Raw genomic sequence first — 13,619 nt, forward strand, 5'->3', positions numbered from 1 at the left:
ATTTCTGCTTCAGTCATGACAAGACAGTTTTTCAACAACAATGGTGGGTGTTTAAATATGAAGAAAGCAACTCCCATGATCCCACACCACTTCACAGCATCAATAAATTACATCTTTTGTTATTGTTTTAATCTGAGGAAGTCCACATAGCAGGGAAAGTTACATATTGTCCATTGAAGTTTCGTCACTAAAACATTTGGTCTCATTGAATATTTTCCCTGACTGATTTGAACTTATAATACAGTTTGTTCATCAAGTTTTAGCAATACTTCAGTTCACAACAATTGAAAATACAGAATGGGTGTGAGTTCTGAATCTGTCATCATTTATGTCTGATGTACGGAGGTTATACACAGACACAAACTGAATTAAGAGCAGTAACAGTAGAGTTAGCATCACATCACTAAAATAGCCTATACCAGTACTTGTTAGACCGGTACTTTGCAAACCATCATAGCCACGCCCCTTATTGGGGGATAGAAAACCAAAGATTAAATAGATGCACTTTGACAAGTGTTTTTAATACAGTTTTGACAAGAATGCAATCATTCATTTCATATTAAACAAGGCTTTCTTTTATAGATGTGTCTAATAATTATTTCTGTGAACTTGCCTGAATATCCTGATAAATTAAGGTTAAGATGTCGTCATACACCCTCAGTCTTTCCTCGTCCTAGTGGATCAGACACTGCTTGTCCGGACATCTGTACCAGTATTTCAATCAGCAGGTGGTGTTATGGTAGGTGTCATCTGTCAATGACCAACCTGTTAATAACCAACTGTATGATCTGGGCTGAGATTTAGTTGGAGAAGACAGTCATGCAGTAAACGTCTGCTGATGTAGCCTACGACTGTACTCCATCAGCCTCCCACTCAAGCTATCTATCCATCAGTAGTAACTGTCACCAGCATCATTTAGCTTTTTACCTCACTGACAGATAATATTCATCTATCTCATGTGCTTCACATCTCACTGTGTAAGCTTTAGTTATTACTAAGGTTGTTCAGTTTCACTGTAATTTCTCATGTTAACATATTGAAAGCACTATGCTGCTGTAGTGCATGTTGGCTCACCAAAAAGGCTCTGTCTAAAAACACTAAATGCAACTATATTTTAATAAGTATCATTGGTAACACCTGTGTTTACCCTACTATTTCATATTAATGTGATGGCTGTGAGAAATGTCTGTTCTTTAGCCTAAAGGGGGCTGCAGCCTCAGCACTTGATGATATGATGCTGCTGTATGATCTGTTGCTACATTCAGCTAGCTAGTCTGCTAGAAAGCTAAATTTATTTATCATCCCAAATATTTTCTTTGAGAAAACTGTAACTTTTAGTTACTTATAATTATATAAATGCATGTCAACTGTTAGCATGAGTTGGAAATGACATTAGTAAGCTAGCTGTCTAACATGGTAACTAATGACTCAACTTAGCTGTCATTTTCAACTGTGTCAGTGACATTATTTTTGCCAATAAATGTTAGTGTAAGCTGTACAAAAGAAAGCTAGTAAGCTAAGCTAGTTAGCTAGCATGGTAGTCAATGGACAAAATCATCTTTTCATCTGGTTAAAACAGGACCGAAAATGTCTCTCAACTCAATTAACATCTGGACAGTGTCACTCACAATGGCTTTAAAGTAGACTTGCACCGATTTCAACTTTCTTAGCCGATTCCGATTTCCGATTATTGAAGGGTCTGACCTACCGATTCCGATTTTGGCCGGTTCCGATTTTCAGTCTTTCTAAGAACTGTAATTGACAACATTCACAAACATTTTTGCAACTTTTCTTGTAAATATGTTCATAATAAGACACTGACTATTAAATATTAATTTAATACTTTCTCCAAAATCATCCAGATTACAACCAGGCCTTGTTATAATTTTATATTAAGATTATGAATTGGGTGAACGTGATCTCGCGATATCATCTCGCGGGATTTCGTTGGACGCGATTTCACGTGATCTTTTGTGGAAGCGGATGTAAACAAACCGGAGACTAACGCAGTGCAACAGTTTGAAGTAAAACTTTGCCGTGAGAAAAACAAACACAGAAGTTAAAGGAGTCTGGATGAGAAAATGTTTGAGGAGAAACATCAACGCAGGTTGTTTATTCTTCAGCCAGAACAGGAGGTGAGATTTTAACTGTCCCTCTGTGAACAGCAGTCTGCTGCTAGCTTGCTAGCATTAGCCTGAAGTGCGAGAGAGTTTACGGCTGTTTTGCGACATCGTCAGCTGCTCTGTTTCGTTGTAGACTGTCTGTCTTCTCTTTATCTTGTTCTTGGAATCTGTCTCTGACACCATCTTCAAGCAGACGTGTGTCTGAGTGTGTAGCTGTTATCAGCGCTGTGTTGACGTCACGGTCAGTTTGTCTGCTGTGCGCATGACGTGACCATCGTGCAGAACATGTGTGTGACAATGACGGGCACAGAACCGGATTTGTGACGCTGACCGGCCGGTCACCGGTCAAGGCCAGTGACGTGAAAACCGGCCCGATTCCGAGCACTGCCGATTAATCGGTGCAAGTCTACTTTAAAGACATACTATGCTAGCTTTGCCACTAGGTGTGTCTCAAATGAGTTTGATGTTGTGGAGTTTGAGTTGTCTTTAATTTGAACAAGCACCACCGCAGGAGAAAATCTGTCTGACGTGACTCAGAAATAATTGACATGGTAATATCAAAGGTTTGTTCATGTTACAGTTAGTCACTCTCTGGCCTATCCTGTGTCATATTATAATGTCAATATAGTCATAACCGACATTTTTCGCTTTTAAAACTGATTGCATGCTTTATTTAGCTACTTTGACCTCAGTCATAGAGTGGAGAGCCAGTTAAGAGGTAGAACCTCTATAAGGTTGGAATTTTATAGAGCCGAAGGCCATTAATGCATGTTAAAAAATACAATAAACTTATGAAACCTATGAAATGTGTGATGTGAGTAACTTCTGGCAAAAAAGACAGATACTTTTATCTTCATAATTATATGTTTATGGAGTGTACAAGGTAGATTTATTTCTCATTATACAACATGGGGTTGCATAACAAGATTATTTGTATTTTACTTTTTGCTACTCACAAAAAGCAGCATTAAATTTATATACAGTAGACTGGTAAAATAGATAAAAATAACTATTTTACATGATGTCGTGCCGAGGATGAATTAAACAGACTCAAGCCTGAGGGAAGAGGAAGCTGCTCTGTAGTTTGGAGGAGATGTTTTACTAATGATGCTATACTTCTCTCCTGGAGGGAAATCCTCATTCATCCTGCCTCCATGGAGAGGTCAGAGGTCAACCACAGTACAGCATCCCTCAAACTGGTAGGGATTCAGGGATTTGTTAATGAACACTTCAGCAGGGTGGAGGCTCCGTTTGTTGTCATATTAAAGCTTGAATCTGGGTCATGCAGGGACACGCTGCACCACCTTCCTGTGTGCGTGCGTGTGTGTGTGTGCGTGTGTGTGTGTGTTTGTGTGTGTGTGTGTGTGAGGTGGTTGGCGGTCATTGGATACAGTTTGCGTTACAGTTTGTCTGTGCTGTGATGTCAGCTGCATTCGGTGATGATGTGGACTTTCGTGGTCATTGGTGCTTGACTCACGCGGTGCTTACGTATGTGTATGTGTGTGTGTGTGTGTGCGTGTGTGTTTGTGTGTGTGTGGCATAGCCCGTGCCGGCCAGATGGCCTCTGTAATATATTTCCTTGGGGAAGTGTTGTCTCTCTGCAGCACAATGTAAGTGCGAGAAAAAGAGCAAACCCACCAACTCTGCATTCCATCCGCACTAAGCTTTGTCATCCCATTATCAGATTTTGACTTAGCTACCAGAGCAAGATGCTCTTCTTCTCGTCTCCTCTTATTGCTGCTGTCCCCCCACCTCCTCCTCCTCCTCCTCCACCACCTCCTCCCTTCTCCTGTCTGTCTTTCATCCCCTCCATCCATCACCCCTGCATCTTTATCGATCCGCCTGCTCTTTCATTTTGCTCTGACAGACAGATAGAACCTGAGCCAAAGAATCAGATGTGTGCAAAGCATGCATGTTTGCTTTTGATGAAGTAAAATGCTAGAGTGAGGGTTAGTGCATGTGTATGATGTTTGTACAGGTAGGTGGGGATGTGTTTGACCTTTTGTTTCCGTGTAAAGGCTGTAAGCTGCTTTGCTTCATGTATCTTGTTCTGCAAAGCAAATGACATGGGAACCAATAGATTTAAATAGTTCAGGTGCTGTGTTCAAGGCAGCAGGGAGCATTTTGTATAATGAGGGATGCACACACACACACACACACACACACACACACACACACACACACACATGCTCACACACACTCTCAAAATATGGCCAAACGCTGTGTTTTCTGCCTTTTTTCACAACTGGAAGGAATAATAGTGTGAGTGCTCTTAGAGCCACAGCGTGTTATGCAAATAATGGCTGATAAGTGATTCATTGTCCTCACTGTTAATGGCTGCTGATGTGGTGTCTGGCTCTAGCAAGTTGGTGTGTGACAACCCTGTCTCCTGCAAATCGCGTTTGTATATTAAGAAGTTGTTTTTCATAATTACGTTGTGGTGACAACAGAATGAATTATGATCACAGACAATTTTTCGCGCTGGATTTTCAAAGAGTTGGTTGGGGTGGATCGTGGTTATACAAAATACAGGGGCTGTATGACAGAAACTTCATAGGATTTTAAGTTAAGATAGGAAAAACATAAGATAATATGTTCTCAGTTTGGTATTACAGAAGCAAGTACTAACTAACTGCAGGAATTCTATGTTATCTTACTTCGTATCTTATCTCAGATTAAGAAAATTAAATGCTGCAGCCTGCCAGCAGGGGGCAATCGAGAAGCTTTGGCTGTAGGGAGCTCTCATGTTGTCCAGTTCTATATATACTAGTCTGACTCACCGGATAAACACTGCGGGTGCAAGTCCTGCCACTGTTTGCTTGCCACAAGCGGCATCAATAGCATCCGCTATCTACATTTTCAAAGTCTCCAGGAAACAAGAGAACAAGCTACTAGTTGCAACCCGCATGCTGAAAAGGGCAAATTAGCGCCTGGGATGCTAATGGTATGAGCATAAACGAGCTTCATTTCAGCTGTTAGCTGTCACCTCTTCATTTGCTGTGATGTAGTTCTTTTAACGCGAGGGCTCATCTCCCGACATTCCACCAAAACAAGCTCCCCCTCAACACTATTTTGCAGCAGCACAATTGCTGGGCTTAACGCCGCTCAAGATGTTTGTGATTGGTTTAAAGAAATGCATACAAGACAGGGCGTTTTTACACACAGCATATACAGTTTGTGGTTACAATATAATATAATATTTTTACATCTTACAAAGCTGATCAACTTTGTAACCGTTGCTTTTATCATTGAAAGAAACTGAAACTCACATTGCTGTCCAAAAAAATGGAGCAAAATCAATGGTCCAAATCCAAAGGTATTTTTTTCTAACTCTTGCTAACTCAAGAGATATAAGAAAGAGATTCATCCACTGTGTAAAAGCATTAAAATAAAAGCAACACTGATTAAATAAATTAGCTTACACTACCTTTAGCTTGCCTGCTGTTAGTGAACAGTACCGTTAGCTGGCATTGGCTAGTTAGTAAATTAGCTGCTACTACAGGTGGAAAAGAAAATGTAGGACAGCTTAACAGTTATGCTTAAGTTAGGAGACTTTATTTAATATTTATGAACCACAGTCACCGAACACCAAACAGTTAAGTTTCTGCAATATAGTCCCAGGACTTATAACACCACAGTCTGGAGTTTGCGTCTAGACTTATGCAACAAAAAGGCTTTTGTTAAGGTAAGGAAATAGTGTGATTTTAGGTTTGGTTAGGGAAAAAACGAGAGGATTTGAGAAAGATTGCCAAGTCATAGCTAACTTCTGAATTATGCTGTAGTCAGTAATAGAAAGTGTCTGAAAAGACAGCCTATTTTGGCAAAAAGGAAATTAATTATGTTGTCAGTGAACATTTTTCTGACACTTTCAGTACTTTTTTGCGACTTGCCAGGTATGGTTTTTTTTAACGACCTTTCCTGATTATGTTAATTATGTCAGTCAACATTAGGTTTCCAGTGGTGTTTGTGCATTAGTTGTATTTCCAAGTAATCTCTAGGAGACAGGGCTGAGTGCGAGTGTGTTGTTGAGTGAATGTTAATGCATGTGTGTATGAGTACTGTTTCTGCAGAGCTTATGAAACATATGAAAAGTCAAGTCCATTTTAGATCAGTGATGTCAGAGGCTGCTACGTCTACCCTGGACACACCATGATAAATTTCCTTTTCAACAAGAAACGTCACGTGTGTTTGTTGCCCTGATAAAAACGGGCTGGAAACCATGCTTCCTGTCAGCTTTTATTGGATGTGTTTCTCTTATCTACATCTGCTCCAGAAACAGGAAGTTGTGGAAAGATGAATTCTTAGAAAGCCTGGTCTGTGGGCCTTTTTATTGGGGGAGCAGATAGGCCTGTCTGAATGAGCCTCCTATTTTATTTATCACGCTGTTTGAAGGCCTGAGTGATTGCCCCACTGGACTCACTCAGTGTGTTTAAACAGAGGGAGAAGCTGCAGCAGAGTGGGAGGAAGAGCTCAACCTATATATCCGCCTGGCATATTATATTGTTTACATTATGTTTTTATGTTGTGTTTATGGCCTCAGAAATTCAGCACGAGTGAGGTGTTTTATGAAACTAGATAGTGATAAAATAATGGACACCAGCATGAGGTATTTGGCAGAGTCAGCATAGGATGTAGCCCAAAGCAACAATCTCCCACCAAAAATAAGGCTATAATTTATTCATAATTCCAATATAGAGCCAGGATTATCAGTGTAGCTTTGAATACAAATCAGGTGTCATTATACGAGGAGCTCAACATCAGTATTTAGAAAATCTAAAACTGTGTTCATAAATACTGCAGTATTAGAGCACCGTATGGACACCTGAACCTTACAACCATATACGATTATTAAACATATTTCATGACTATGAGAGGTATTCTGCAGCTCCACTCCTCTGGGAAGACTTTCCATTTGATTTTGGAACCTGATTTTTAGGATTTGCTCCCATTCCCACCCTTTTTTTTTTGTGAATCTCAGCACGACATTTAACGTAATGTATAATCCACCATCATTATCATTCTGTGGTCAAGTTAACAATAATAAAGGTCTGGTTACACTTTCAAAATAAAGGTCTAAGGTAGGTTTAGGCACTAAAACTACTTGGTTAGGTTTAGGAAAAGGTCATGGTTTAGGTTCCTTAAAACAATCCACACTGACTATTGGTCTACCAGGAGAACTGAACTCTGGTCTCATCATTTGTGACCATATACACTAATCAATTACATTGCGTGACTATTTCAGGAACTGCCATGATATTTGCCTGTTCAGCCACAAGAGTATTTAGTGAGTTTCAGCACTGATGTGACTGATGATCCAAAAGATGTTGGGGGTTAAAGTCAGGGCTCTGTGCAGGTCAGTCAATTTCTCTTTCTGTGCTGAAACAGGCCGCATGCTCAAGCACTTAAGCCCCTGGAAATGAGATTTCAAATCTGAAGTATTTTCCACAACAAGAAATATTCGCTGTTAGATGTGTAACAATCAAATTTAAACTTTAGGAAAAAAAACAGTATTGTTTATGATTAGTTTAGGGGGGTGTTCACACCAGCTTTGTTTTGTCCGGCTGAACCAAACTGAACGCCACACTTGAACCTTTGTGCAGAACAAACAACCACTCTCTGGGCGCCTTGAAGGGGCGGTCCCGGACTGCTGTCCAGTGAACTCAGGAGCGGTTCATTTCTGATGTGAACACCATTCGAACCAATCACAGAAGCGAACCATTGCTCGTGCAGTTTGATTGGTTATAAAAAGTTTTCTCTTCCTGTTTTGGTAGGATGTTTGCATAGCATGCAAAATGTGGACTGGCACAGAGCACTTTCGGCTCTGGGAAATGAAAAAATTGACAAAATTTTTGTTAGACTAAACTAGAGCTGCAGTGATTACTTTTGGTTAACCCAAAACCCAAACTTAAAACACACGGAGCTGCAACAATTAATTTATTATAAGTAGAATATTAAATTAATCACCAGCTATTTTAATAATCAGTTATTAGTTTGGGGTATTTTTTTTCAGGAAAAATGTCCAAATTGTCTGATTTTAGCTTCTGAAGTGTGAGTATTTTCTTGTTTCTTTCATCCTCTATGACAATAAACTGAATACCTTTTGAGTTGTGGACATAACAGACATTTGAGGACATCGGGATTAACGTTTCTCACCATTTTCTGGATCACAGAACAAATTGATTAATGGATAAAATGATCAACAGATGAATCCATAATAAAAATAATAATTAGTTGCAGCCATAATGGTTGGCCAGAAGAGGTCTTTGTTATTAGGATGATTTAATTCATATTTTGTTGAATGCTTGTTGATCTGTGTGTATTTGCATATTATTTGAATATTACTGCCTGTGGGCTTGGCTTTAGTTTAGTGTTAGTGTGTTAGTCCAAGTGAATGTGTGTGTGTGTGTGTGTGTGTGTGTGTGTGTGTGTGTGTGTGTGTGTGTGTGTGTGTGTGTGTGTGTGTGTGTATGGGGGGAGTAGGTATTGACAGATGGCCTGCTCTCTGTGGACAGAGAGGAGCTGCTTAATCTAGAGAAAGAAAGAGGGAGGGAGTTGGCACTGTCCTGTGTTGCTCTGGCTCAGTTTGACAGAGAGGTGTATTTACTGGTCACAGTTTTCCTCCAGACGCGCTCTATCACACTCTTAATCGATGTCCACTCACTGTTTGTACTCCTTTGCCTGCAAAGATTAGTCTGAGAGAGTCTGTTTCTCTCTCTCTCTCTCTCTCTCTGTCTCTCTCTCTCTCTCTGTCTCGTTGTTTCCATTCTTCCTCCTCATCCCTAAATCAGACAGTGACAGGTGGCGGAGCCGCCTTACACGCCAATGCCTCCCTCCCCTCCTCCTCCTCCCTCCGCTCCCTGTCTTCTCCTGCGCTCCGTCAAACAGACAGACTGCCAAGGGGCTCCCCGTGAATTTCCTGCTCCGGGGTCTGATCCGATACTACTTGGCCGCGTGAAACAATGTGAATTTTTCAGGCGTCTGAAACTCTCCGCAGGGCAGGAAGTTACCTTCGGCACTGTGGATGTAGGGCAAGGGCATCCACGTGCTCACACACACACTAATACACACAAACACACACATAGACGAGCAGTCCAAAGCTAGCGGGCAGATTGGGTTATCTACAGGGAATAACATGTTTTCATATTGATTTAGTCAGAGTCCTATTTCCACTTCAAATAAAATTTGATTGTGTTTGCTGTCCTGTGGGTCAGAATTTTGCAGGGTTTCAAAATAACACAATGGAAGGTTATAGATTCAAGCTTAAACCAGCCTTCTAATAAAATTTTACCAATTCCCTCTGAGGCTGACTACAGTTCAGTCAAGTAAAAACCGTCTGAGGTCAAGACTGTAATATACGCTGTATTTTCTGGTGTTGCTTCACAGACAGTGAACAGAAATACTTTGTTGACACAGTGGTAATACTTATTCCTGTGTGTCTTTCATTCTGTGTTGGGTCTGTATTTCATGGGACTGGCATAGGACTGTGGAGTCTCAGGTTTCTGTCTTTGGAAGAAAAATAGTTTGTATTGATTGTGCTTCTTAAACTTGGAATAAAATGTCCTTTTTTTAACATCTTCAACATCACAGGTCTGGAGTAACGTTGTTGAATCCAATCCTGGGCCGCAGCAACAACGATTAATTTAACCTACGATTAGTACTAAATTAGTAAAACTAAATGAGTAAATCCGCGTTAGCAAACTAGAAGAGGTCACTCAGTAGAGTGCAGATCCCCACCAGGCAACAGATGGTGAAGCACCTACTGCAGTGACACTGCCAGATGTAACCAGCACATATTTCAGTTTCACTAACACTAACATGATCCAACCTGAAACAAGATTTCAACCTGAAGCAGCTGTTGATCACTGGTGGCTCCTAGTGGACGGTTAAGGCAAGTGAAAAGTAAGCTGTCATTGTTTGTCAAAAGAGAGAAGCCCCCCCAAAAAATGGAATTACTGCATCATCATTTTATCCTGTTAGATATTGTGATTTTTTTCCCATTATTATATATATGAATTCTTTAGTTATGGCCACAAATTTGTTTAGTGAGGTAACCATTGACCTCCGAGCAAAATCTAGTCACTTCATCTTTAAGTCGAAGTGAATATTTGCTGCAAGTTTGAAGAAATTCCTTCAAGGCATCCTTGGAGATATCAAGTTCACAAGAATGGGATGGTTTGAAAATATGTATTATGCCACTGGACATGGCTGCCACTGAAGTAGAGGCATTGAAAAAAAGTTTTTCAAGGTTTTTCAAAAACTGTGAATCACAGAGGTCCTTCAGCATTCAGTAATGGATATGTACCCCAAAAAATTTGGTTGATCAGTCCAGTAGTATTCGAGATTAGCTGCGGACAAGCTTCACGTCCACTGATCATTCGCGCACACACACACACACACACACACACACACACACACATGCACACATGCCTGGTGGGGATAATTAAGCAAAGATTAAGCAAAGCTCTGTTGCACAATTAAAATATTTAATCAGTACAGAGATGCTTGCTTACCCAAATTAAAATAAATAAAGAAATGAAAAAAAAATTTAAGTGTTGTTGGACCTAGTAAATATATATAAAAAAAAATGAATCTCAGGGCCGCCACGAGGAGTTGGAGCATCCGCGGTACATCTTTCATTGCCAAGTTTGACAGTTGGTCCAATCTTCCTGTTCAGCTCCAGTTCCCATGCTGAATGGATATCTTGAGAGAAATTAAGAAGCATGATAAAATTCGATTGAGTTGTGTCTGTCCCTTAACTTTCTTCGAGGAACTTTATTATTTTACTCAATCCATCTCAAAAAGGCAATCATTTCAAAGGTTTAACCTCCTCAAGTGTAAGTTTAAAGTTAATACTGGATTACATTTTAAATTCTAGATTGCTGTAGAATCATGGCAGTGCAATATGGTGGCCTCCATAGAGGAGGACCTGCACCCACTGTAGATATAAATGGGTTATTCTAAGGTAATGCAATATAATACAATAATGAAAAATGAAAATTATACACTTTTGAATATCATAGCCCATTTCTGCCATATTCTGCCATTGGTACCACTTTACAATAAGAATACCCTCATAAATTATTTATGAATGGTTCATAGATGAGTTATTAATCAGGTTGTAAATATGTAATAAATCATTAATAAGCTGTTACAACAGCTGTTAGGGGAATACAAGGAACCACATGGTGAAAGGCTGGTGTTTTGTCTTATTCTCAACAAAGACAGTGAATCATCTTAAAGGCTGCAATCTTGTGTGACACAATGGTGCATACCTAATCCACATGACCACAGGCTTCAGGCTTAAATCCAAAATGGGATTGCGTTTTACTCTGCAGTTCACAACCACGGGGAGTTCAATTCACCAAGTCCCTGCATCTAATATCACTCATCAAATTAGCAAACTGGTACAAACAATACTGAAGATAGTATTAATTGCTGACTGTGATTAATACAGTAATTAGGTCAGCAGATGATGAGCTGGGAGGGATTTGGGCATGAATGCACTTTAGATGTGACTTCATTGAAGCTGCAGCCAGGAGACCCTTGCCGTGACCCATTTTACCCCCACCTTCAGTCCCGTGTAAACGTGGCTGACAGAATCAGATAGAGGACAAAGATGGTCCCAGGCAGTTCCAAGCTGCTGTTCCTGCTAGACGGAGCCACTTGGGCTAATTGAGCCTCTGTGACAGGAAGCTCCGATGGGATGTTTGGTGGTCACTGCTAAAAGGGTCATCAGATTCAAAGTGAAGCGTGACATGCATAGAGTCAAGTTCAGCAAAGTCCCCTCTACGTCCTCTCGCAGGACAGTGATAAAAAGTTGAGTGCCGCTGCCTGCCTGGCATTGGCACTGATGTCCTTTGAATGAATAAGCTCCAGCACAACAGAACAAGGACTTAAGGGAGTTTAAATATGCTGTCCAAATACAAATTGTCACTTTGTAGATGGTGTCTGGCCTAAAGGATCTTGTGTAACGTGTCGTGGCTACCTGACACTCCACACCTCTTCAGCTGTCATTGGATCTGTCCTTTATGTATTCAGCGCCGAACTGCCCCACTGAGGTGATGTTTTATTAATGTGTGTGTCTGTGTTTGTGTCCCCAGGACCTGTCCACTCTGCAGTGTGATGTGTGCATCTTGGTCTTCTCAGTGACTGACAGGCGAAGTTTCCACCGCACCGCCCAGCTCCGCCTCCTCCTCAGGGAGTCCCAGCCGCACACACCAATCATCCTGGTGGGCAACAAGAGCGACCTTGTCCGCTCCCGTGAAATCAGCTCAGAGGGTAGGTAGAGTGCAGGCACAGGGTTAATTAGCAGTTTGCTGAACCCCCCCACCCCCCTCCTGCCTAACAGCGACTGTCCAATCATAGCTTAGCAACCATAACTAGGCATGGCAGGCCTGTCAAACTATGGATTTTTCTGCATGCTGAGGCAGTGCACATGTGAATATAGTAAGTACATTAAGAGTATGGAGGGTGGCATAGCCTGTATTTTAGTCTTTTCAAAATGAGAATACAAGCAAAAATGCACAGAATGGATCATGCAATGTGTTCATGTGCTATGTGAACATTAGCTAGTCAGAATAACAGTGTTATATCCAAGGTCTCCACAGTGCTATGTCAGCACTATAAGGGACGGGATGTCTTAAAAACAATCACAACTGTCTGCTGCTAACTTGATTACATTCTTACCATTAGCAACCCAGGCGGTATTTCGCATTTAGGTTGCTACAGTAGGTAAGAGGTTGTTTTTTTTCCTTTAGTGATGAGGATTTTGAAAACGGCATCATGCAGATAGTGGATGCCACATGAAACTGGCGGGCAACGGCAGGCTTATAGCTGCAGCGTGCATCCGTTGAGTCTACTTCCAAGGCTAAGGGTAGCTACATTTTGTGGGGTTACAGGCTATGTTAAAAAAAGGCCCTGTCTACTGTGCAGTTCTTTCTGTATTGTGTGGAAATTAGTCCTGGATTCTATTTTAGCAGCCTTGTCCTGCTGATGCTCAGCCAGAATAACTGCCTGTTTTTCATGGGTTTCGCCAAACATATTGGTTAGTCCTCCTGAAAGAACATTAGAAATAAAACATATTGGTTGAAAAAATAAACAGTAATGCATCAATTTGAAGTCTGTCTTGCTTGCCCAAGCAGCAGGGTTATTTTAGAACATTTCCTTATAATACTTACTATACTAAGTAGCTCTACGTTGCAATAGTGTTTATTTAATCTCATGTCTTTTATATGGATCATCACTGGTGACATTGTAATAATTTAGTCCAGTATTAGTAGAGCGCATCTATGACGCACACAAGCATCCATGCGCACGCTAAAATTGTGGTTTGATTCAGGTAATGTGATCACGGTTCCTAAGGTGGCAAGTTTACATACAACAACAATATGACGCAGCAGTCAGTACCCACAAGTGTTCACTCGCTCTTTCTGTCTGTCTCTGCTGCTACTTCGAGTCTGCATCAGCTTTTCTCATCAAGACATCAGGAAAAAGACG

At 40.8% G+C, this 13,619-nt stretch overlaps 1 protein-coding gene across 1 annotated transcript in view; it reads left to right on the top strand.

The window, feature by feature from the left end:
• The window catches only part of rem2 (RAS (RAD and GEM)-like GTP binding 2), a 42,946-nt gene that overhangs the window by 13,956 nt on the left and 15,371 nt on the right, over nucleotides 1-13,619 (top strand). Inside the window, exon 4 of the mRNA XM_084732321.1 lies at nucleotides 12,224-12,401. Within this exon, the coding sequence (XP_084588447.1) occupies nucleotides 12,224-12,401 (178 nt within the window). The remainder of the gene's footprint in view (nucleotides 1-12,223; nucleotides 12,402-13,619) is intronic.

Source organism: Lutjanus erythropterus, chromosome 12 (assembly GCF_056507025.1).
Source record: "Lutjanus erythropterus isolate fLutEry1 chromosome 12, fLutEry1.hap2, whole genome shotgun sequence".
Classification (NCBI taxonomy): Eukaryota; Metazoa; Chordata; class Actinopteri; order Lutjaniformes; family Lutjanidae; genus Lutjanus; species Lutjanus erythropterus.